Genomic DNA, 27,159 nt, shown 5'->3' on the forward strand with positions numbered 1-27,159 from the left:
TTACGGAGTCCCCAGCATCCACTACGGACTACGAGAAATAGATTTACCGGTGAGTAAAATCTTATTTTTTATATTTAGCAACAATCCATCTATAGTAATTCTTATTGTAAATACACCTATGTGGGCTGATGTAGAGTGGCAAGTGAGTTCACTTCGAGGATGGATCTTGTGCTTCTTCGCGCTGTGCGTGTTCCATAACCAAGCGTCTACAGGCGATTCTGAGGCGTACACATCTCATTGGTATCTTCATTTGCTGTGTGATAAAGCGGCGATCACACATAGGTTAAGTTTTCTGAGGGCATGTACATGGAGTTGGTGGGCAATGCTGAGATTGGTCTGACTGCAGACGAATCCCCTGCACCAAGGATAGGGTAGGTGCAAGTACATGCTGATGATTAAAAAAACTATGACACCAAACATATAGATAGGGAGGTCGTGCCGCCTCATAGATGTGTACAACTCGTCAAGCGGGAATATCCACATTTAGAGCCTGAGTTAGAGGTGCACATTGTTGTATCATCGGACACAAGCAGCCGATGTTTTAGTCTGCTTATGCTACTGGGCTGTGCTCTGCATGAGTCCCGATTGGTTACCGCAGGAAGATGCAGATCGTATTTGCACGCAGGTCCATGCAGTTTTCATGGGCCTATTTGGGGGATGACTAGCCAGATGTGGGCATGTCGCCTCCAGCACTGGCACTGCTGGGCATGTTCCGATTGACATTCTGCGCCTCCATAGGGTTGGTGCAATGTCCAATGGTGCAACTGATGGTCCGTACTTGTATGCCCAGCGGCGCAGCTGGTGGGAGCCTCAGTAGTCCGCTCATGAGCTGCGGAATTAGCATAAAAGTGCAGTCAAACTGCACAAAAAGGTGCTGTTGTAACAGCATCCACCTCTAAATCAAGCCTCTAGTGTGTGAAACCAGTGTGAGTGTATTTGCGGCCGTACTGCCATAGTACATTAGGAATTACTTTTATATTTGAATTCTCTTTCAGCAAAATAAATGTCAAGATAACTTTCTTTTGTATTTCATTTATCTTCACGTATAAAGCATCATTCAAAAATACGTACTTATTAAGAGTGTGCCCTGCTGCTGCTAACTATGGCTTTTGTTATGTATCAGCAGTAACACGGATTTCTGAAAGGGTTTCTTGGCTAACTGAAGATCCTAGATACCATCTGTAAATGCTAGTTCCCCACTTACATGTTCCTCTTGGCCGTGCTTGAATAGACACGTCACTAAGAAGTTGAGTTCGTGCTGAGAGTTGGAGTGCAGGCTTCCTGAGTATTGATCAGCATGTGCCAAGTCTTGGAGTGGCCAGCGTAATCTTGGACTCCTTCCAACATAAAGAACATTACTATTATTATTTTTAAGGTCAGTTTGTTGCTAATCTGTACTGTAATATTTAATTGCATTCAGTTTTGGGCTATTGATATTATAAATCCTCTTACTATGATTTATGTATATGCTGCATATTGATATCAGAATGTAGGTAAAATGCTGACGTAGGATGCCTACAAAATAAGACCAGTATTAAGGGCCTAATTCAGACCAGATCACTCGCTAGGATTTTTTTGCAGCGCTGTGAATAGATACTTGCCGCCCATAGGGGAGTGTATTTTCGCAAGTGTGCGAACGCATGTGTAGCAGAGCTGTACAAACAGATCTTGTGCAGCCTCTGAGTAGCCCAGGACTTACATTTTATGTACAGGACAATACATTTTATGATGGAACATGTTGCCACCATGTTTTGACTCTTAAAGGTGTGAATTATAAGTGCCTTTTGTAACACAGGGTGTTGACTCAACCCTCAGGCGCCAGCTCACCTATTGTTGTACATTTCTTTTGTCAGTTCCTCCTAGCAAGGAACTTAGGTGAATTAGGCTGCCAGTCATAAATCTTTATCACCACATTAGTTATACTCAAATAGCGCAGAGAGAGAGTATTGTTTGTATGTGTGTGTGTGTGTGTATATATATATATATATATATGTTTAACTATGGGTTTGACTCCCTATTGCCATTATAGGATTACATAATGCATATTTAATGGTTCTAGGCTGAGTGATTACAAATGATGCACATGTACACAGGTGTTAGATAATAATGTTGGACTCCCTATAAAAAGGGTTACCAGGCCACACAGAGACACTTTTGAAAAAGCTTTCACTACACAGCCAAAACGCATCTGCTGACCACCCTCTGGTCAGCTGAGGGTATACTATAAGGAATTCTGGGACATTTGCCAATTGATACCTCCAGTATGCAGACTGTAGAATAAGGGACTCCATAAATTGTGCGTTGGACCCCAACGCTAACTGGAAACCCCTAGCATCACCACAGGAATGGTAATTATTTACCTAAAGCAGGATATTTTCTCTCAAAGGGATAAGCACCCTCTTACTGTATTTGAATGTACATCATTTTCCCAGGCCTGGGATCAACCTGCATCTGCCCAGAGACTGAGCTTATGTGAACTGAACAGAGATCACTTGCTAGGACTTCTCATTAATATTATTTTTATTCATTATTTCATTGTATATCTCAATTGCTTTTAACTGATTATTATATTTTTACTATTTTAACAGCACCTTATAGTATGTGTTCCTTACATTACTTGTTTAGCGCTGTACTGTATATTTATTACTTGTAATTTCAAAGACTGTTAGATAAATGTCAGAAGTTGATTGGTTGCTTTGTGTACCTTCTCCACTTTATCTCTCCAAAGCTTGATACATCTCCCCTGAATATGTACGTGTCAACTAAAATCTCTAGCTCACATGGAGGCTGGTTAGAATCCGCTTTATATATACTTATCTAAGTTCCAGAATTCATTGTTAATGATAATCAGCAAATACATTAGGCATACAAATTAAATGCGGGAGTTCCCCTAGATCCAGAACAATAAGGTCCTTCAGTCTCACTTTAATGAAGATATAGAAGACTTCTGTCCCAATCAGCCAGTCATTGAAAATAAGGGGCTCTTCTGAACTACTAACAGAGATAGCTAGTTTTCTGGTGCCACCCATTGCAGTCGATTTGCATCATCCTAGTCCTTCCCGCCCGCTGTAAAATGCCAGAAATAGCCTTGAATTGCGGCTTTTAATAGCTAGAGGAGGGTCCACAATGACGAGAATGTGGCAACATATCTCCCAACCAATGGAATGGGTTGCCCCCTCTAGGACTCTTCCAGAGGGGGATAATAGAAAGTAGGCAAGTATGATAAGGACCACGCTAGATTTCAATTTTAGATTTATGAAGCATAGAAAAAAACAAAACTCTACACAACAGTTTTCTTGGACACAATTTCTGAGGCAAATTGTGACGTCGTCTACCGGGAAAGTGGTGTGGCTTTGTAATAGTTGAAATTACTATACTAATATTACTTCCTATATGTAACGGATTACATATTCTTTACCGGCGGATGGAATGCTGTCAATATCCCGACAGCGGAATCCTGCCCACCAGAATGCCAGCAGCGGGGCGAGCAGTAAGAGTCTCCTTGCGGGCTCGGTGGGTCGCTGCTCTCGCCACAGGATCTATTCCCACTCTATGGGTGTCGTGGACACCCACAAGTGGGAATAGCCCTGGTACATCGGGATTCCGGCTGTTGGCATTGTTGGCTGTCGGGATTTCGGCATCGGTCTCCTGAACGCCAGGATCCTGACAGCTGGCATTTTACCTGCAACCCTATGTAACTGTTCGTGAGTTTCCGTGCAGTTCCATTGCACTACTGTTTGTTGCCCTGTACATATTGCCTTTTTGTAGCTTAAGTTGCAGCAATCGCAGCTGAAGTAAGACGTATGTCGCCCCGAAAACGGCCATGATATGCCTTTTTCTTAACTACTCCCCGCAAACGCCATGTGTACACTTACGAATGCCCGCAGCCTGTCAATAAATCTTCCATCGCATCCCAGAAAGATGCGATTGTAGAAGAATTTCAAATCAAGGGCAGTGCACGTGCAATGTGTTTTCAGCACATGCGCAGTCATCTGATAATGGAACGATTTGCGATTTTGCAGAATTGTAACTGAAGCTGAATAAGGCCCTTATTCTGGATCCCATGTATTTTCATGCAATCATGGGTCCAGTTCCGGCCATTAAACAGGCCTCTAATTGGATACCGCAATAATGACCATTGGTCATAAATCACAATATGTGGGCTGTGGTTACAGCTACAATAACGTGCCCAATCAGTCTTCACTGCAAACTGGTCATGTTCCAACCTAAAACTTACCACTGGAGGGAACCTAGAATCCATGCCTTATCTTATGTCTTATAGTACATATGAACTTTTTAGATGCTTATAGATATAACCTTTTTCATTGCCAATATTAGCAGTTATCACTGTAAGACAATATGCTTTCCATTATACATGTATACAGTCACAGAGATCATAGGTATCTTAAAATATTGTGTTTGTCAGCTATAGAGGTAAAAACATATGCCCCTAAATGTTATTATTATCATTTCTCTAACGTCCTAGAGGATGCTGGGGACTCCGTAAGGACCATGGGGAATAGACGGGCTCCGCAGGAGATAGGGCACTTTAAGAAAGACTTTGGATTCTGGGTGTGCACTGGCTCCTCCCTCTATGCCCCTCCTTCAGACCTCAGTTTTAGACTGTGCCCAGAGGAGAATGGGTGCACTGCAGGGAGCTCTCCTGAGTTTCCTGCTTAGAAAGCATTTTTGTTTGGATTTTTTTCTCTTTTTCAGGGAGCACTGCTGGCAACAGGCTCCCTGCATCGAGGGAGAGAGGAGCAGACCTACTTAAATGATAGGCTCTGCTTCCTCGGCTACTGGACACCATTAGCTCCAGAGGTAGTGAACACTGGTTCGTCCTGGGCGTTCACCCCCAGAGCCGCGCCGCCGTTCTCCTCACAGAGCCAGAAGAAACGAAGCCAGAAGACGTCTAAGGCGGCAGAAGCCTTCGGTGCTTCACAGAGATAACGCACAGCACCGCAGCTGTGCGTCATTGCTCCCATACACCTCACACACTCCGGTCACTGTACGGGTGCAGGGCGCAGGGGGGGCGCCCTGGGCAGCAATAAAACACCTCTCATATGGCAAAAGTCTATATACATGTACAGGTGGGCACTGTACATGTATATAAAAGAGCCCCCGCCATTTTTTAGTAAGTTTGAGCGGGACGGAAGCCCGCCGCCGAGGGGGCGGGGCTTCTCCCTCAGCACTCACCAGCGCCATTTTCTCTCCACAGCACCGCTGAGAGGAAGCTCCCCGGACTCTCCCCTGCTTGGCACACGGTGTAAGGGGGTTTTAAAGTAGAGGGGGGGCACATTATTGGCGTTTACACATTAAGCAGCGCTACTGGGTAAACATTTTGTGTGTTTCTCCTGGGTCATATAGCGCTGGGGTGTGTGCTGGCATACTCTCTCTCTGTCTCTCCAAGGGGCCTCAGGGGGAACCTGTCTTCAGAAAAGAGATTCCCTGTGTGTGTGAAGTGTGTCGGTACGTGTGTGTCGACATGTTTGACGAGGAAGGCTCACCTAAGGAGGAGGGGGAGTGCATGATTGTCAGGTCGCCGTCGGCAATGCCGACACCGGACTGGGTGGATATGTGGAATGTCTTGAATGCAAATGTAAATTTACTGCATAAACGGTTAGACAAGGCTGAAGCTAGGGATCAGTCAGGTAGTCAGACCATGCCTGTCCCTGTGGCACCAGGACCGTCGGAGTCTCAAAAATGCACCATATCCCAGATCACTGACACAGATACCGACACAGATACTGACTCTGGTGTCGACTATGAGGATGCAAAATTGCAACCAAAGGTGGCAAAAGGCATTCGTTACATGATTATGGCCATTAAAGAGGTTTTGCATATCACTGAGGAACCCCCTGTCCCTGACACAAGGGTACACATGTATAAAGGGAAAAAGCCTGAGGTCACTTTTCCGTCCTCATTTGAGCTAAGCGACTTGTGCGAAAAGGCTTGGGAATCTCCAGATAGGACACTACAAGTTCCCAAAAGGATTCTTATGGCGTATCCCTTTCCACAAAAGGACAGGATACAATGGGAATCTTCGACTAAGGTAGACAAGACGCTGACACGCTTATCCAAGGTGGCACTGCCTTCTCAGGATACAGCTTCCCTCAAGGATCCTGCTGATCGTAAGCAGGAGGTTACCATGAAGCACATTTACACACATTCCGGTACTATCGTTAGACCGGCTATGGCATCGGCCTGGGTTTGTAGTGCTGTCGCAGCGTGGACAGATTCCTTATCTACGGAACTTGACACCCTAGATAAGGATACCATTCTAATGACCCTAGAGCATATCAAAGATGCTGCTTTATATATGAGGGTTGCTCAAAGAGACATTTGTTTACTAAGCTCCAGAATAAATGCTATGTCGTTTTCTTGTGTCACACTGATTGGAACCTTTATGAAAGGTTGTGTTAAAATTTCTCTCTGGGAGAGTAGTCATGCTTTTGGCTTTGGAGTCCGCAAGGCGGGTGTCGGAAGTAGCGGCTTTGTCTCACAAGAGCCCCTGTTTGACCTTCCATGTGGACAGAGCGGAATTGAGAACTCGGCTAATAGTTCTGGAAAAAAAATGGTTTCTGTGTTTCGCAGAAAGCAGCCTATTGATGCCTGTGGTTCCTTAAGCATTGGCTGATTCAAGGTCTCTCAATGTAGTCAGGGCTTTGAATATTTATGTCGCCACTTGGCTCAGTTTGGGAAAACAGAGGCTCTGTTGTCCGGTCTGCTCCCAGCGTGATTGGGGCGCCTGCGTCTCTGCAGTCTGTTACACGCTAGATCTGTGATACGATTCGGTGTGCTTGTTCTACGGCTGGATTGCTGTTACCGAAGTCGGTGGAGACCCATTCTACTAGGAAGATGGGCTCTTTTTGGGCGGATGCCCGAGGAGTCTCGGCGGTTTAACTGTGCCGAGCGGCTACTTAGTCGGGTTCAAACACTTTTGCTAAGCTCTACAAGTTTGATACCCTGGCTGATGGGGATCTCATGTGTGCTCAATCGGTGCTGCAGAGTCGTCCGCACTCTCCCGCCCGGTCTGGAGCTTTGGTATAAACCCCATGGTCCTTATGGAGTCCCCAGCATCCTCTAGGACGTCTGAGAAAATAGGATTTTAATACCTACCGGTAAATCCTTTTCTCTTAGTCCGTAGAGGATGCTGGGCGCCCGTCCCAGTGCGTACTGTGTCTGCAGTTATTGGTTATGGTTACACTCTTGTGGTGTTTTCTTTTCTGTCAGGCTGTTGCTGACGTTGTTCATGCCATGACATGCGGTGTCTTATTATTGGTTGTGTTGACACACAGGTTGTGTTACATTTTCTCTCAGCATGTGGCTGTGTATTTTTCATGCCGTTGGCTGGTGTTCTCTCGAATGTCATGTTCTGCGGTATGTTCGAGGTGTGAGCTGGTATGACACTCACCGTGTTTAAACAATAAATTATTTCCTGAAAATGTCCGTCTCCCTGGGCACAGTTCTCTAACTGGAGTCTGGAGGAGGGGCATAGAGGGAGGAGCCAGTTCACACCCATTCAAAGTCTTATAGTGTGCCCATGTCTCCTGCGGATCCCGTCTATACCCCATGGTCCTTACAGAGTCCCCAGCATCCTCTACGGACTCAAAGAAAAGGATTTACCGGTAGGTATTAAAATCCTATTTTTTTCTGCTGTGGGGTACACTGGGCTCCACAGGGAATGACATTGGTGTGTAGAGTAGGGTTTTGATCCGAGGCACCAACAGGCTCAAAGCTTTGACTGTTCCCAGAATGCATAGCGCCACCTCCTCTATAACCCTGCCTCTGTGCACAGGAGCTCAGTTTTGTAGTTGGTGCCATGCAGTAAGCAGGCATACAACAGGGGGGCTGCTCCAGCAGCCCTGAGAAGAAGCTTTTAATGAAAAATTAAGACTTCAAGGGCTGCAGCAGAGACACTGTGTTAGATGTCAGTCAGACATCTCCTGCTGCAACCTCATCACCTCCCCCGGCTAAGTGCGTCAGGTTTATCATTGAATTTAGGTGTTTCACAAGATATACTCAGTGTGTATTTTTCTCTGTGATTTTTAGTCACCATATACTTCTTGAATTCCCTGTTTGTGCTGTTACACTGCACAGAGGGTTCTTGTCAGGTATTGTGCTGCTGATATTGTACTGGGTTGCCCTTCATTGAGTTTCGGATATGTCAGCTACAAGGGGCAACAGAGCTAGGGCTAATCCCACATTGTGTGGTGGTGATGCTGCAGACGCATTTGAGGAAAATATAGCAGCTGAGGGTTCAGGTTCTGGGGGCTCCTTACCCCAAGTGGGATCGTAGCAACGGGGGTTCAAAATGACCCGCCTTGGGCTACTTTCTCCATGCTTTTGAATACGCTGGTAACAACCACTTATGGTCCCCGTGGTTAACTCGCCTTGGGCAGATCAACTGTCTGCTCAGTTACAGCAATTGAACCAATCACTGACTACTCAGAAATCTAACCCTCGCCCGCCTAAGACCAAGGGGTCCTCTAAGCGGACCATTACTTCCTCACAATCCACCAACATCCCAGACACCTCGTCTGATGAGGATGGCGTTTATACTGACCCCACAGATTGTGATCCTGACGCTTCTGATGGGGAATCTGTTTTACAGGTGGATGTTCCTGACTTGTTGGAGGCTATCAGGCTCATTCTTCAGATTACTGATGACCCGGAGCCTGATGCTGCCCATAAGAAACCGGACAGATTTAAACGTCAGAAAGTGGTTAAACAAACAAGTTTTACCTCATTCTGATCATTTAGTTGACATACGTCAGGAGTCCTGGGAATATCCAGGAAAGAAATTCCCACCTCACAAGAAGATGCTGGCTCGCTATCCCCTCGCTGCGGAGCTAAGTAAAAATTGGGAAACACCTCCGCCAGTGGATTCGCAGGTGGTGCAGCTAGTGGTATCCTCAGCTCTGCCTGTAACTACCGTCACGTCTTTGAAAGAAGCAACGTATAAGCATGTGGAGGGTTGTTTAAAGGTGATTTACACCTTAGCAGGTGCTGCGCATCGGCCCACCATTGCAGCGACATGGGCTGCAGAGGCTATTGAAGCGTGGGCTCAGGAGTTGGAAGCTGAGATGTCTTCCAACGCTTCTGATCATGCTAGACAATGCTTATCGTATATTGTCACAGCTTCTCATTACATTAAAGAGACGGCTTCTGATGCCGGTATCCTGGCAGCCAAGGCTTCTACTACGTCCATACTGGCTCGCCGGATTCTATGGTTGCGGTCCTGGTCCATGGATCTGGACTCTAAGTAAACCCTGGAAGTACTCCCTTTTAAGGGAGACATCCTTTTCGGAGAAGACCTCAACAAGATTGTGGCTGACTTAGCTTCTGCTAAAACAGCTGGTCTACCTAGTACTGCTTCTTCGGTACCGAAGGCAAAGAGTACTTCCATTCGCTCCTTTTATCCTTCAGGGAAAGCAAAGGGTCAGGCGTACCCGAAACAGGCTTGCACTTCCAAACCCAATAAGCCCAAACGGGCCTGGGCTGCCCATCAGCCTGCTTCCAAGACTGACAAGCCTGCCGCATGACGGGGCGGGCCTCCCTCTGGAGGATCCCAGGGTGGGGGGCCGCCTTCTAGGGTATACCCAGGAATGGTTGAAGACCACTTCCGATGCCTGGGTACGGGAAGTCGTCACTCGAGGTTACGCTATATCCTTCAAAAATCATCCCCTTCATCGAGTTTGTCTGACAGACATCCCTTTCGGATCAGGTGAAGGCAAAAACTCTTCATTCGGTGGTACAGTCCCTCCTGGACACAGGTGTGGTAGTACAGGTGCCTCTGGCTCAGAGAGGGAAGGGGTACTATTCACCGCTGTTCCTAGTCCCGAAACCGAATGGGTCATCCCGTCCCATTCTCAACCTCAAGTCCTTGAACAAATTTGTGAAGGTCTCCAAGTTTCGTATGGAAACTCTTCACTCTATTGTTCTGGCATTGGAACCTGGGGATTATATGGTCTCCCTGGACATACAGGATGCCTACCTGCATATTCCTATAGCAGTGTCACATCAACAATACCTGAGGTTCGCTATTGGCAATCTCCATTACCAGTTTCGGGCGTTACCTTTTGGTTTAACTATGGCTCCGCAAGTCTTCACTAAAGTTATGGCAGTGATGACGGTGGTACTCCGCCGTCAAGGGGTCAGGATACTGCCGTATCTGGATGACTTGTTAATCCTGGCAAATTCCCCAGAACTTCTCCTACGTCATCTGGATATGACTGTACGGTTTCTGCAAGCCTATGGGTGGCTCATCAACTAGAAGAAATCTTCCCTGGTCCCTGCTCAGAGCATGGTGCACCTGGGGGCGTTGTTGGACACTCACAACCAGCGGTGGTTCTTGTCTCAGGAGAAAGTCTTGAAGCCTCAGGACAGTTTTCGATGCTTCCTATCTCGTTCAAAAGTGTCGATACATTCAGCAGTGCAAGTGCTAGGTCTCATGGTGTCGGCTTTCGACTTGGTGGAGTACGCTCAATTCCATTTCCGCCCTCTTCAGAAGCTGATTCTTGCCAAGTGGGACGGCCTGCCTCACCGGATCAGGTCTCAAATGATCTCCTTGTCTCCGGAGGTCCGTCTGTCACTGAGCTGGTGTCTTCAGGACAAACGATTGAGCAGGGGTCATCCCTTCTGGATCTCCAACTGGGTCCTTCAGACGACAGATGTCAGTCTGAGAGGTTGGGGCACGGTGTTGGAGCAACACTCCCTTCGGGGTCGGTGGACCAAGGAGGAGTCTCCTCCCGATAAACATTCTGGAATTGCGGTCGGTGTTCAACTCATTGAACTTGGCCCAGCATTTAATACAGAACACACCTGTTCATGTACAGTCGGACAACGCCACCACGATGGCGTACATAAATCATCAAGGCGGCACTCGAAGCCGCATGGCAATGAGGGAAGTATCAAGGATTCTTCAGTGGGCAGAACGCCATCTGCCAGCCATATCGGCAGTATTCATTCCGAGGGTCCTTAACTGGGAAGCGGACTTTCTCAGTCGTCAGGACGTACACGCCGGAGAGTGGAGCCTCCATCCAGAAGTGTTTCAACTTCTTGTGGACAGGTGGGGTCTTCCAGATGTGGACCTGATGGTGTCTCGACACAATCACAAGGTTCCGGTCTTCGGAGCAAGGACAAGGGATCCTCTAGCAGCGTTCGTGGACGCACTGGCAATTCCATGGAACTTTCAGCTGCCATACATGTTTCCACCGGTGTCACTCCTGCCCAGAGTAATAAGGAAGTTTAAGCAAGGAGGAATCCTACTTCTGATCGCTCCCGCGTGGCCCAAATGGCATTGGTTCTCAGACCTTCAGGGTCTCTGGATAGAGCGTCCCCTTCTACTTCCACAGCGCCCAGATCTCCTTGTTCAGGGCCCCTGTGTATGTCAGGATTTAGCCCGGTAAGGGCTAAAGGGTTTTCTGAGGTGGTCATTCAAACTATGTGGAAGGCCCGGAAACCGGCTTCTGCTCGGATTTACCATAGGGTCTGGAATTCTTACTTTGCTTGGTGCGCATCTAACAATCATGATGCTTACAAGTTTAGTACGGCCAAACTTTTGGCCTTTCTACAACAGGGCCTGGACTTGGGTCTTCGTCTGGCTTCCATCAAGGTTCATATTTCTGCCTTGTCGGTTTGGTTCCAGAGGAAAATTGCGACGTTACCTTATGTACATATGTTCACTCAGGGTGTGTTGCGTATTTAACCTCCCTCTGTCCCGCCTGTGGCCCCTTGGGACTTGTCGGTGGTTTTGGAGGCCTTGCAAGGGTCTCCATTTGAGCCTCTTGAATCTGCATACCTTAAGTGGCTTTCTCTTAAGGTGTTGTTTCTGCTGGCTATTGCCTCTGCTAGACGGGTGTCAGATTTTGGTGCCTTATGTTGTAGGTCACCATATCTGATTTTTCACCGTGATCGGGCGGTTCTTAGAACACGTCCCGGGTATTTACCTAAGGTGGTGTCTTCTTTCCACCTTAATCAGGAGATTGTGGTTCCAGCCTTTGCCTCTCCTGAATTGTCTTCCAAAGAGCGGTATTTGGATGTGGTACGGGCTCTCCGTATCTACGTGAAGAGAACTGCCTCCATCAAAAAGTCGGAATCTCTCTTTGTTCTGTTTGGTTTTCACAAACGTGGCTGGCCTGCTCACAAGCAGACCCTAGCCAGATGGATTAGAATGGTGATTGCACATGCTTATGTACAGGCTGGCCTTCCAGCTCCTGCTACCATAAAGGCCCATTGTACTCGGTTGGTTGGACCTTCTTGGGCGGCCCGCCGTGGTGCGACCCTTGAACAATTGTGCAAGGCGAAAACGTGGTCCTCAGTGAACACGTTCATAAGGTTTTATGCCTTTGATACTTCTGCCTCCCAGGATGCTTTAATTTGGATGCCGGGTTCTTGTGCTCGCTACAGAACTGCTTTAGGACATCCCCAATGTCATTCCCTGTGGAGCCCAGTGTACCCCGCAACAGAAAACAAGATTTATGGTAAGAACTTACCGTTGTTAAATCTCTTTTGCGAGGGAAACTGGGCTTCACAGGGCGCTAAACCCTGACGCACTTAGCTTCTTTGGGTTGGTATGGCATTAGCCGCTGACACTTTCTCCTGTCTTGAGAATGTGGTGTATGTGGCTACTAACAGTTGTCGTCTCTTTTGCCTGCTACTGCATTGGACTGGTTAACAAAAACTGAGCTCCTGTGCACGGAGGCGGGGTTATAGAGGAGGCGGCGCTATGCATTCTGGGAACAGTCAAAGCTTTGAGGCTGTTGGTGCCTCGGATCAAGATCCTACTCTACACCCCAATGTCATTCCCTGTGGAGCCCAGTGTACCTCGCAGAAAGAGATTTAACAATGGTAAGTTCTTACCATAAATCTCGATTTTTCTTTAATGCTGTTTAAACAAAGGGCGGTATCCAATTAGCCTCTTCGCTGGGGGCTATCCAATAAGCCTCGATAAGCCTGATCTTATTCCTGATGCTGGCATTTATCGGGAACTAACGCTTCATGTGCTTCTGCGATAAGTGCCCCTTAGACCCGCGATAAGTGCCACGAAAATACATATGTCCACAGCCTTTCGCGGGACCTAATTGGATAGGGTGATAAAAACTATCACGGGTAATGGGATACCCACCAAAATGTGTAATTGAATGTTGGTGTCCAGTTCCAAACGTGGCTCATTTGGTTAGGGAAAACCCTTTTAGATACATACAGTACTTTCCATCATAACCCAATCTACCGGTACACAATAGTGTGCACCCTTCTTACTTATCTGCTTATTGCAGTAACCTATTGTCCAAATAACGGATTGATATTGTTCTAGCTATGTAGGAGAAAGAGGAACATACCATTATGTACTAGGTGATATGGGTCATGTGAAGCTGTTATAATATGGGTCTTATGGTTGTGTGCTGCAGCGATAACTGATTCCCTGGCCTAGTCTCGCTATTCACCATATCAGATGTTCAGACTTGGAGTGGCATATCTTATAGGCACAGTGCTGACTTCTCTCACCTTTTGCAGTGCTGTAAATTGATGGGCACTGTGCTTGTCCTTCTGGGCTGGGATGAGAACACATCTTGTTTGTGTATTCTGTCGATATTTAGAATTGCCACCTACCGGGAGAAATACAGCACCCATAAGGTGTTTAATTCTAGTAATTTAAGATGGAAATCACTTTCTAGTGAAATACTATACATGCTTGGCAATATTATGAGATCTGGAATACAGGTCAGGATTTTACATCTGCTGGTGATGACAAAGTACATACAGTACAGTATATGGACCTTAGTGGCACAGAAGGGATGTGTTTCTCAGCAGAAGCCATACAGTCAGATGAAAAGGTTGCAAAGCTATCTCCTTACGCATTTCTGATCTGAAAGCACTTTTCTAAAAGGAAATAGCAGGACTAGAGAAAAATCTAAGTAGCGGAGAACTGCGTCAGTGAGTGACGTCTGTGCAATCTTTTCATCTGACAGGGGGGCTATGCACCAGTGGCTTTCATTCTAGCCTGTTCTTATGGGGAAAACCTTGCACCTACAGTATGAACCGGAGAGGAGACTTCGACTGAGCCGCAGAGTTCCATTAGGATATCTTCCACCGATCATTGCATTTATTCATTTTGCATACTTATCATTTCCCAATGGAATATTTTCTTTGATTTTGCTGTACTATGGCTCTGAGACGGTCTATTTAAACTACCATGCTAAATGCATTGCCTAACCATTCTAATACATTGGGAGGATAAGAATGGGACTCAGTTAGTGTACAGAGATTTGACTTTATCAATTAAAAGTGTGCTCTATCTGTCAGAATCACTTATATTGCTGTATTATACAGGTTTGTATTTTGATGTTTTTCTGTAATTTGTTTTATGTTTTAATAAATTCTGTCATTTTGAGTTAATTTGATTTACTATGGTGTAGGGTTACAATTTTTTGTTGTTTGTGATCATTAGAAGTTCCCTTGTTTCCTCAAACCTGCAGCTCATTTAAGATAACATTATATGTACTCCCTCTGTATATTATGTCTGAATAAGAGACATCAGTTAAGTGGTTAATTAGCATAAAATACAAGTGAGAATAACATTCACCAATACCAGTGATGCAGGCAGTGTACTGTAGGTGTGTGCAGAAAACTCAGATTACAAATACATTGTAAACACACTGCAGTTCTTCCATCTGACCGTGCCGTTGGCTCCATGCAGACAGACGTGGCAACCTGGGGTAAAAGTTGTTTCTTTTGTCCTGCTGACAGTCCTTTTGTACATTTTATGTGTAATGTACAGGAAGTCAGTATAGACCAATCTATAAGTTGGCCCAGGCTACTTTCCCCATTCTAGAAATATTTATTTATACAACTGTCACTAACTTAATATTTACTAAAAATAAATGTCACCACAATATAGTTTTTAACACATGCATGTTCCTTACTTTGTACACTAGAGGGCAGGCATTTTCTAGTTTATCACTGCTGTAGAACTTTAATAGAACTTTTTTTTTTTAAAGTGGCATTTGTGCTTTACCATAACTATCATAAAACAATCTCTAATAACATTTAATGCAGTGTCCTCTGATTGCACAAATCACAGTTATGCTCATGGACCTTTATATTGTATTTTAACAGCCAGATGATCAGCCTATTCTAAACGTATGTAAAATACATGCATTTCCACTGCACAAGCAAAGAACTGTCTTTTTGTATGCAAACTTAATTTAGCTCCTTATTCAGCTTTAATGCAGAACATTGTGCTCTTTTACAGGTAATGACATTTTGGATCCAGTTCTGAGTTCTGATTTCTCAAGATATAAGAAAAGAATGAGCCCAGTTCTGCAGAGTCCTAACTCAGGACACTATACAGGCGTAACATGGGGACAAAATACACCTCCACCAGAGCCTGTGGGTGTCCCTCCTCCTTGGAGGAAGGTATTATATGCAAGACAGCCATTCCCAGACAATTTTGTTGATAAGAGCTTCTTGGAAGAGCTGCGGAAGAACATCTATGTGCGACGGTATCGTTATTGGGCTGTGGTCTTTGAATCTGCTGTGGTGATTCAGCAACTATGCAGCGTCTGTTCCTTCTCTGTCATTTGGTGGTACATGGACCAAGACTTGCTGTCCCCTCAGAAGCTTTGTGGGATTGGCTTGGCCTTTACGCTCCTTGGGTATCTCCTGTTCGATGCAGTTGACAAAGGTGTAGGACGGAAAGATAGCGGACGGACTCGCTGGGATGATCTGAAGAGTTCTCTGGTGTTTGTAGCTTTTACTTACGGTTTCTCGCCAGTGCTAAAGACGCTGACAGAATCGATCAGCACTGACACCATCTATGCCATGTCTGTGCTGATGCTGCTGGGACATCTGGTTTTCTTTGATTATGGGGCAAATGCAGCTGTTGTCTCTAGCACTCTGTCCATTAATATGGCTATCTTTGCCTCTGTATGTCTGGCTTCACGCCTTCCTCGCTCCCTCCATGCTTTTACTATGGTGACTTTTGCCATTCAAATCTTTGCCCTTTGGCCCAGTCTACAGAGGAAACTCCGGGCATACACTCCCTGGACGTACATTTGTGTGACCTTTCTGTTCTCCCTGTTTTCTGTGGTGGGGCTGTTGAGCATCTCTTGTGTTGGGGCCCTGCTTTTCTTCTTGCTGCTGATGTCCGTGACATTTCTGTGCCCATATTGCCTCATCCGATTACAGCTTTTCAAGGACAACATCCATGGTCCTTGGGATGAAGCAGAAATCAAGGAAGACCTTTCCCATTTCCTGGACTAATTGTTCCTATGGTTATTATAAAATGAACAGTTACAGTAATTGGTAATGGGTGTATTGTAGTTTATTGGTGTGGGCTGTGGTTACAGCTACAATAACGTGCCCAATCAGCCTTCATTGTAAACTGGTCATGTTCCAACCTGAACTTTACCAATGGAGGGAACCTAGAATCCATGCATTGTCTTATAGTACATATGAACTTTTTAGATGCTTGTAGATATAACCTTTTTCATTACCAATATTAGCAGTTATCACTATAAGACAATATGCGTACCTTTATACATGTACACAGTCACAGAGATCATAGGTAATGATGAATTCCTATTTAATCACTTAAGCATTCAGAATAACAATCTCTGCTGTATTGATTTCTCATATTATTATTTACATCCTGAAAACCTGCTGCTGAATGAGCTCCCTACCCCTGAGACTCTCTGCCCTTTCCTATTCCTCAGAGCCTGGCCTAGCCACCGTGACTAGCTGTTTGTTCATGGCTAAGTTGAAGGTCACATTTAATTATTCCTCCCTAACCTCTCTGCCACTATCAGTACATACAATCAATGGTGATTTTCTCTTTAGGCACATGCCTAGGGGCGGCACTTGGATGCTTGTTTTAGTACTATCAGTCCTAAATTTACCAGTAACTACTAAATATTTCCACTTTACTGTACCATATGCATCTTGAAGAGTAGAAACAGATAGGAAATGCAGAGGCTGCCCAACTAAGTTGTCCTAATGTACATAGTAAATATGCATACAGTACATTGTGTGTATGTGTTGTTTATATATGCATTATATAATGTTTTACGACATGGGAGAAGTATTATATATATATATATAAAATGGACGTATGTGTGTATGTTCCTGCATATCCCTGGAACGTCTGGGGCATTTTACACCAAACTTGGTACACACATGAATTACATCTGGGGAAACCCTAGTGGTGGGGATGGTAAGGGGGTGACATGTAAAACTCCATAGTTTTCGGCATAACTCTGGAATGCCTGGAGAAATTTACACCGAAGCATCCACGGGTAGGGGCAGAGGCACCTACGGGTAGGGGTAGAGGCACCTACGGGTAAGGGCAGAGGCACCCATGGATAGGGGCAGAAGCACCCACGGGTAAGGATAGAGTCACACACGGGTAGTGGCAGAAGCACCCACGGGTAAGGATAGAGGCACACACGGGTAGGGGTAGAGGCATACGGGTACAGGCAGATGCACACTCGGGTAGGGGCAGAGGCATACTTTAGTTTTGAAGCTAAGCAAGGAGACCTAGGGCCCTTTGACATAGGGGATCATTCCGACCCAATCACATAATGCGCTTGGTCGTAGCCGTGCGATCGGGTCGGAACTGCGCATGCGCGTCATTGCCCGGCGACGTCAGGCGCCGCTAGCGAAGAAAGCGTCGACTGCAAGAAGATTGACAGGAGGAAGGCGTTCCGGGGCGTCAACTGACCGTTTTCTGGGAGTGGTGCGGCGAACGCAGGTGTTTGGAGGGCGGATGTCTGACGTCAATTCTGGGACCTTCAACACTGGATTCATCGCACAGGATAAGTAACTCTTACCCTGGTCTAGTTCTGCACAAAACTTTTTTTGCATAGCAGGGCTGCACAAGCGATCGCAGCCTTGCTATGCAAAAAAACTCTCCCCCACAGGCGGCGTCTAGTTGATCGCACAGGCTGCAAAAAGTTGCAGCGTGCGATCAACTCGGAATGACCCCCACAGAGTCAGCCTGCAAACCTAACATATTTAACATACAGCGGGCGGAGCTTGGCCTGTTGTCCCAGCATTTACAGCACTGAGCAGGGCAGCATCAGAGGTGGGACGGGGCAGAGAAGGAGGTGGATTATTCTCCTCAGCACCAGATTTTGACATCATCAATTTGGGGAAGCCCAGAGGTGCGGCCTGACAAAGATTGGTATTATTCTTTACATTCCATAGCGAAGCACAGGTATTCAGCTGGTTTCTAATAAATCTGATCTGGTACAATATTCTTCAGTTGCACCTGAACAAGGAGATTTATGGTAGACTTACCTTTGTTAAATCTCTTTCTGCGAGGTACATTGGTTCCACAGGGAAAACATCGGGGTGTAGAGATGGATCTTGATCCACAGGCACCAACAGGCTAAAGCTTTAGACTGTCCCAAGATGTATTGGGGCCTCCTCTATACCCCACCTCCAGGCACTGGAGCTCATTTTCGTCCAATGCAGGAGCAGGTAAAAGAGAAGGCAGATGTCAGTCACATAGAACCACAGTCTCACGACAGGAGAAGGGACCCGCTAGGTGCGTCAAGGCGGGCGGCCTGTGGAACCAATGTACCTCATAGGAAGAGATTTAACAATGGTAAGTCTACTATAAATCTCCTTTTCTGCAGTGGGGTACATTGGTTTCCACAGGGAAAACATCGGGGATGTCCAAAGGCAGTTCCTCATCGGAGGGGACGCGCCGTAGCGGGTATGAAAACCTGGCGTCCAAAGGAAGCATCCTGGGAGGCGGAAGTATCAAAGGCGCAGAACCTAATGAATGCGTTCACTGAGGACCACGTAGCCGCCTTGCACAATTGTGCAGCGGACACGCGTCCGGCTGCCCAAGAAGGTCCAACAGACCGAGTAGAATGGGTTTAATAGCAGCAGGAGCTGGAAAACCAGCCTGTGCATATGCTTGTGCAACCACCATTCCAATCCATCTGACCAATGTTTGCTTGTTCGCAGGCCAGCCACGTTGGTGAAAACCAAAAAGTACAAAAAGAGTATCTGACCTAATAGAGGCAGTCCTCTCCACATCCATCGGAGAGCCCGTACCACATCCAAAGATTGCTCTTTGGAGGACAAACCAGAAGATATAAAAGCCGGAACCAGAATCTCTTGGTTAAGATGGAAAGATGACACCACCTTAGGTAGATAACCAGGGCGAGTTCTTAGAACTGCCCGGTCACAGTGAAAAATCAGAAAGGGTGGACGACAGGACAAAGCGCCTAAGTCAGACACCCTCCTGTCAGAGGCAATAGCCAGTAGGAACAGGATCTTGACCATGAGCCATGTATGGTCCGCTGACTCATGCGGTTCAAATGGAGACTCTTGCAGGGCATTCAGGACATCAGACAGATCCCATTGAGCCACAGAATGGACATACGGAGGCGGAATCCGTAAAACACTCTGAGTGAAAGTGTGAATGTCAGGAATAGACGCATTTTCTCTGAAACCACACCGACAAGGCAGAGATATGAACCTTGAGGGAGGCCAGACGAAGGCCTAAATCCAGGCCTTGTTGTAGAAAAGCCAGAAGTCTGGAAGTACTGAATTTGTAAACATCGTCATTCTTAGCAGCATACCAGGTGAAGTAAGAATTCCAGACCCTGTAATAAATCCGTGCAGATGCCGGTTTGCGGGCCTTCAGCATAGTTTGGATAACCGCCTCGGAGAATCCTTTGGCCCTTAGGAGTGAAGCTTCAAGAGCCACGCCATCAAAGCCAGTCTGGCCAGGTCCAGGTAGACACTGTCACGGACCTGGGTTGAGAGAGTAGAGAACTCGGGGATTCTTCCGATGGTTGGGAAGTAGAACCGTAGTTGGGTCGAAATAGAGAGGGCCGAATGTAGGTCTTCCTCATGCAGGATTAATAGATTACTTAAATTCGTGTACGATGCTGGGTGCACTGAATGAGGAATGAAACGATGATTTGAGAACGGTGCTGAAGAACACTGAAGAAATTAGAGATGACTTGTGAACGATGCTGGAGAACACTAAACGAGAGATGACTTGTAAATGATGCTGAAGAGCACTGAATGAGGGATGACTTGTAAATGATGCTGAGGAACACTGAATGAGAGATGACTTGTAAATGATGCTGAAGAACACTGAATGAGAGATGACTTGTAAACAATGCTGAAGAGCACTGAAACTTTGTAGCTGAGAGACACGCTGTATGCTGGAAGCACTGAAACTTTGTAGCTGAGAGACACACTGTATGCTGGAAGCACTGGAACTCTGTAGCTGAGAGACACAGGGACTCTGTAGCTTAGAGACGTGAGCCTGGGGGGTAGCTTTGCAGCGACGATACTCAGGCGCCAGGCTTTGCCCGGCGTCTCCTTTTAAACTTCCCACTCTGCTTCTCATTGGCAGAGGAAGGAGGGAAGGTAGAGGTACATCACCGCCCCACGTGGACTTTGTATGCAATGGCGGCGCCCACGGAACGGGGAACCGCCGGCGGCAGCGCCACCCGCTACCCGGGACCCAGCGGCCGACGGAGGAGAAGCTGCCCCAGAGAGACCCAACGCACCTGGAGCTGTAAGCACTGTGGCCGCCGCTCTGAGGCTGTGACAGACACAAGGGCCCTGAACGAGGAGGTCTGGGCATTGAGGAAGTAGAAGAGGATGCTCTATCGATAGACCCTGCAGGTCTGAGAACCAATGCCATCTGGGCCATGCTGGAGCGTCTAGAAGTAGTATTCCTCCCTCTTGTTTGAACTTCCGTAGTACCTTGGGCAGGAGTGACACTGGAGGGAACACGTATGGCAGCCGAAAGTTCCATGGAATTGCTAATGCGTGCACGAACACTGCTTGAGGATCCTTGGTTCTTGATCCGAAGACCGGAACTTTGTGATTGTGTCGAGACGCTATCAGGTCTACATCTGGTAGGCCCCACTTGTCCACTTGGAGTTGAACAACTTCCTGAGGAAGACTCCACTCTCCGGCATGCACGTCCTGCCGACTGAGGAAATCCGCTTCCCAGTTGAGGACGCCCGGAATGAACACTGCCGATATTGCTGGCAGATGGCGTACTGCCCAACGAAGGATTTTTGACACTTCCATCATTGCCATGCGGCTTCGAGTGTGACTTGATGATTTAGGTATGCCACTGTGGTGGGGTTGTCTGACCATACCTGAACAGGCCTGTACTGTATCAGAGGCGGGCGAGAGAAAAAGCATTGAACACTGCCCGCAATTCCAGAATGTTTATCGGGAGGAGTTATTCCTCCATGGTCCACCGACCCTGTAAAGAGTGTTGCTACAACACTGCGCCCCAACCCCTCAGACTGGTGTCTGTAGTCAGTAGGACCCAGTTGGGGATCCAGAAGGGACAGCCCCTGCTCAACTGCTGGTCCTGTAGCCACCAAGTCAGCGACAGGCGAACCTCCGGAGTCCAAGAGATCATGTGAGATCTGATCCATTGAGGTAGGCCGTCCCACTTGGAAAGGATTAACCTCTGCAGAGGGCGGGAATGAAATTGAGCGTACTCTACCATGTTGAAAGCCGTCACCAGCAGGCCTAGTACTTGCATCGCCGAGTATATGGACACTCTTGGGCGAGAGAGGAAGTATCTGATTCTGTCCTGAAGCTTCAGGACCTTCTCTGGAGACAGAAACAGCCGTTGACTGTGTGTATCCAGCAGTGCCTCCAGGTGCACCATGCTCCGAGCAGGGCAGAGCCTGTAACTGATAGTGAAGGTTGCCAATAGCAAACCGCAGATATTGCTGATGCGATGTGGCAATAGGTATATGCAGGTATGCATCTTGTATATCCAGGGATACCATGTAATCTCCGGGTTTTATGGCCAGTACAATTGAGCACAGTGTGGAACTTGGATACTCTCACATGTTCAGTGATTTGAGGTGGAGTATAGGCCGGAAAGATCCATTGAGTTTTGGTACTAGAAACAGGGTCGATTAGTATCCTCTGCCTCTTTTTGATAGAGGTACCGGCATCACCACTCCTGTATCCAGGAGGGAACTCACAACCAATGGTAGAGCTTGCGCCTTTAACAGATCCAAAGGGGTAATCGTTGTCCAAAACTGGCGAGGGAGACGCCTCTTGAAAGAGACTGCGTACCCATGAGAGATAACTTCTCGCACCTATGCGTCTGATGTGATCATTAACCAGACCTGGGTGAATCGCAGAAGTCAGCCTCCCACCCCAGGGTTTTCCAGGGGGAGATCTGTCCTATCATGCAGCAGGCTTGGGGTGTTTAGAAGAAGGCAGACGGGCTGCCCAGGATTGTTAGGCCTTGGGCTTAGTGGTTTTTGGGAGCACAAGATAATCTTGGGTATGCCTTCGAGTTCTCTTCAGGCCGAAAGCAGGGAAAAGTGGTACCTTTTGCCCTCTGTGCAGAAGGAGTAGCATTTGAGAGAAAGGCAGACATAGTAGTCACCGCTCCAGACCCAATTTTTAATTAGGTCTTCCCCAAAAAGGATGTCCCCAGTAAAGGGAAATACCTCAATGATTTTTGGAGTCCAGTTCCACCTTCCATGACCTCAACCACAGAATACGGCGAACCAGGTCAGACATATTCGATGCCTTGGCATCCGACACACCCTCCTCAGGGGACGCCTCCTGGTGTAAAAGAGGTGGCGGTGGTATTGTGAGACAGGGAATGTTTGGCATTGTCAGATATATCCTCGGGCAGCTCATCCTCTAATGCCTGATCCAGTGTTAAATCTACTTTGCAGCCCCAAGAGGATGCAATCGTGGTCTATGTACAACACCTGTAAGGGAGTAATAGACTTCAGGCATCCCTCCACACACTTATCTGTTGGTACCTACAGTGAGGGGACAGTGGTGACAGGCAGAGTGAACGGCACCCGAGATGGGCGACACATAAGTTCACTAGTAGTGAATTACCCACTTGTTATATTACTCTGCAGGGAGAGGATAGCAAGCTAATGCCCATTGCGGACAGGGGGAATGTCTTCCCAGGATTAGACCAGGGGTCTTGCCGGATGTCCACTTAATGGTCAGATTGTGGTAATAGAGTTTTTATTACCTTCTGACGTGTGAACATATCCGTTTGCTTAACCACAGGAAGGGAATACACTGATCATCAGTGATTTGAAGGATTTGCTTACTAGTAACCACAAGGGCAGTGGCATCATAGAGCAATGAAGAATCCTTCTCAGCAACACCTAATATAGGGGCAGAAAGGACAGCATATTCCCCCTCTCTTCAGGTAAGATATCTGAGAGATTATTGGATAGGGAGGAGAAAGCAGCCCGCTTTAAAAGACCCAGAGACACGAGAGTGACCTGGCCTTAAGTTTTGCCTGACCAAGGAATGAGTCATACACTGCAAACTGTGAGACAAACATTTTCCCGCCCAAAGCGGAGTAACCATAGGGACATCAGTGACTGTAATGTGACAGGTGGTCCCATAGAGGGCATAAAGCGTTCAACTACAATACCCAGTAGGTTTGAGAACGCAGCCCAGGACGGCTTCTGATTGGTTACAGAAGCTGCGGACTAACTGGGAGATGTATGAGACACCGTACACAGACCATTACACAAAACTTCCCCCTCAGGTAAATCCGTTGCACATGCTCTGCAAGATGCAGGAGCGTCCCCAGATTTACTGCCTTACATGTTGGATATTATACACAAATTCAACAGAGAGCGTTTTAGTACGATGAAGCCAGACAGAGTACAATACCTTCAAATAAATCCGTTAGCATGTGACTAAGTACTTAGTACACAACACCTGCAAATAAATCTGGTATTATGTGACTGAGTACACAGTAGAATACATATAATAGGTAAATACTGTGATGGACTATATATGGACCCAGACGCACGTAGTCCCCTAGGCTACAGTATACAGTGATATACATATCTGGGATACAAGGCAGTGAAATCACATAGTGGATACAGGCACACATAGTCACGTTTGCAATGCAGATAATTATTTTCATGACAAAATTGCATTGGATTATTATTATATGAATATATATATAGATATAGAGCAATAAATCAATCAGCGGCACTCGGGGTCTTGTTACAGCAAGTAAGTGTATTAAAGTTCACGGCATAGAAACCAACGTTTCGGGACAAACACGTCCCTTTGTCAAGGTGAATATATATATATATATATATATATATATATACAGCAAATAAATACAGCATCACTCCAGGTCTTGTTTGGTGCAAAAATATCAAAGTGTATTGAAGCAAATCACATGTCCAACGTTTTGGGGCCCGTAGCCCCTTTGTCAAGGTGTGAATAAGTGTAAATGCACAAACCCCTTACCTTTAAAGCTGGTGGCCACCACGTGCAAGGAGGAGCTTTCCCAGCGATGTCTGTCACTCGGGGCTGGGGGTTTCCGGCGCTGTGCGAGTGATGCGGCACTCGCGCCGCCAGCATACTTTTGGCGTCCCGTTGCCATGACATCACGATTGGTCCTCTGCTCGGCTCTGGGGAGGTTACTGAGCCGCAGCACAGAATGTCACCCTGACATGTAAGTGCTGCGGCCCTTGAAGTCTTCTAAAAGCTTTTTCAGGGCTGCCCAGTGCAGCCCACCTGTTAAGTGACCTGCTTCTGCAGGCACCAACTCGAAACTGAGCTCCAGTGCTTTAGCCTGTTGGTGCCTGTGGATCAAGAGCCATCTCTACACCCCAATGTTTTCCCTGTGGAAACCTATGTACCCCACTGCAGAAATTTATTATATTTGCTTTCTGAAAGCTCCAGAGGCCAAACTTCTCTCATTACTGAATTAGCCTTAAATATTGTGGAAAAATGGCTCAACAAAGGCCTTAAATCCTACACTTTCATTTTTATGCCCCAGGAATAATTACATTGTGATGTTATTTTTACCTGTAATCTTATTTAAGATGAATATATTTTACTCATTCGTAAATGTATTTGCATGTTATCATTATATCACAGTCGGCAGATTATTATCACTGACATTATTTACTTAAGATTTCTTTGGGCTCTACTTTAGTCTCTATGAAGTAAACATTTGAATTCTCCAGTTATACTTGCTCTGTACAACAGCCAGAGACGTGCAGTCAGGGGAGACAGTGCCTCCCCTGTCATAATGTCTAAAATAATACAAAGAAGATACTTATAACACATATTCTGTGTCCTATAGATCTTCTTTGTATTATTCTTATCATTTTGCCTGTGGTAATGCAGGCAGCTGTGGATGGGAGGCAGCGAGCGCACTGCCTCCCGCTGACAATAATAAAGTGGCTGAAGCGGGGGCGGGGCCAAGCCACCTGCAGGAAAAGCCCATTCAAAAAAGTGAGAAGAGGCAGCTTTAACTCTGCCTCAATGACAGGGCTGTGCCCTTAGCCTAAATGAAAGCACACCCCTGTCCCTTCCCTATCCCTTCCCTCTGTCTATCATTCTGACTATACCCCTCTCCTCCAATCACCTCTCTCCTCCCATACACGGAGAGGAGGTCTCTGAGGATCTGGCATTGAATGTGGGGTATTAGCATGTTCTCCCAGGCACCCCTCGCTCCATGCCCGAATAGAGTTGTTGTCCCCTGTTACCTTAACACAGCCACAATAAAGTAGAATCACTTTTGTGTTGAAGCTGCAGTAGTGCAACTTATCCTCCAGCCAGTGTGATGAGCTGCGGCCAGCTAGCCATGTAACATCAGCCCACCCCAAGGCAGAGGCACCCAACATGCCAGAGCAGGGGCTGACTAGACCCCTACCCCTCTCATCACAGCTCCTTTTCCAGCCGACACTCAGCCTCTTGGAGGCGGACCCTGTACACAGACTCTCTGGCAAGTGATTGCAGATTGGATATATAATACCATAGTTAACTGGCAAGTTTTTGTGACTGAGTCGGTAGTCTAGTGGTTAGGCCAATTGTCCACTATCACAGAGGTTCTAGGTTCAATCCCCACTTAGGATTGCAATTAAATTTATTTAACAGATGTTGGTTTTTATGGTTCAATTATTTTAACCATAACTATCTGATATAGGCATCAGTTAGATTGAATGCTGAGGACATGGTTTTGATTACCTAATTAACTAAGGTGCCATTTTATTATTTATTTAACAGAGAGTTGTTTTCTATAACTTTTAATATTTCTGACAAAACATAACTTTCTTGCAAGCAGTTTAGTGGCCTAATGGCTAGGTGTTCTGCTTTATAATGTTAAGGACATGGGTTTGCTTCCTTGCTAGGGTAACTTTTTATTTTTTTTATTTTATTTCGAAACTGAATATTAAAATATAGTTTATTATGTCTTTATGACACTATACATTTTATTTTCTGCTGTGAAGGATTCCCTTCCACCTAAAATAAAAGTGTAGAGCTGCCCCTCGGCGGCGCTGCATTCAGGGCTGTTTGTGCTGCATGTTCCTAGAGGCAGAGGATGATATGCACAATAAATCCTATATTATTGTGCATATATACTGGTTATCAATGTTTATATGGCACTTCTGAGATACTGTGTGTGTATATACTGTATGTATGTGTGTATATATATAATATATATATATATATATATATGTATATATTATTTCTCTGACGTCCTAAGTGGATGCTGGGACTCCGTAAGGACCATGGGGAATAGCAGCTCCGCAGGAGACTGGGCACAACTAAAGAAAGCTTTAGGACTACCTGGTGTGCACTGGCTCCTCCCACTATGACCCTCCTCCAGACCTCAGTTAGAATCTTGTGCCCGGCTGAGCTGGATGCACACTAGGGGCTCTCCTGAACTCCTAGAAAAGAAAGTATATTTTAGGTTTTTTATTTTCAGTGAGATCTGCTGGCAACAGACTCACTGCTACGAGGGACTAAGGGGAGAAGAAGCGAACCTACCTGATTGCAGCTAGTTTGGGCTTCTTAGGCTACTGGACACCATTAGCTCCAGAGGGATCGAACACAGGACCCGACCTCGATCGTTCGGTCCCAGAGCCAGAAGCATGAAGATGGTCCTGAAAATCGGCGGCAGAAGACTTCGGTCTTCAACAAGGTAGCGCACAGCACTGCAGCTGTGCGCCATTGCTCCTCATGCACACCTCACACTCCGGTCACTGATGGGTGCAGGGCGCTGGGGGGGGGGGGGGGGGGGGGGGGGGCGGGGGGCGCCCTGAGCAGCAATATTAACACCTTGGCTGGCAAATGAATCACAATATATAGTCCTAGAGGCTATATATGTGAAAAATA

At 46.5% G+C, this 27,159-nt stretch overlaps 1 protein-coding gene across 5 annotated transcripts in view; it reads left to right on the plus strand.

Annotated features, from left to right (window-relative positions):
* The window catches only part of PIGC (phosphatidylinositol glycan anchor biosynthesis class C), a 237,822-nt gene that overhangs the window by 117,479 nt on the left and 93,184 nt on the right, over positions 1–27,159 (plus strand). For 3 of the 5 annotated variants that reach the window (XR_010186753.1, XR_010186754.1, XR_010186752.1), the window contains exon 2: positions 1,124–1,375. Coding sequence is in view for 2 of the 5 variants with exons in the window: in XM_063939982.1 (XP_063796052.1) it covers positions 15,313–16,266 (954 nt within the window). In the remaining 3 variants the exon portion in view is untranslated. Of the gene's footprint in view, positions 1–1,123; positions 1,376–15,256; positions 26,455–27,159 lie in introns of those variants that run through there. The other 2 variants (XM_063939981.1, XM_063939982.1) reach the window with 2 other exon arrangements.

The sequence above is a fragment of the Pseudophryne corroboree genome, chromosome 9, assembly GCF_028390025.1.
Source record: "Pseudophryne corroboree isolate aPseCor3 chromosome 9, aPseCor3.hap2, whole genome shotgun sequence".
Classification (NCBI taxonomy): domain Eukaryota; kingdom Metazoa; phylum Chordata; class Amphibia; order Anura; family Myobatrachidae; genus Pseudophryne; species Pseudophryne corroboree.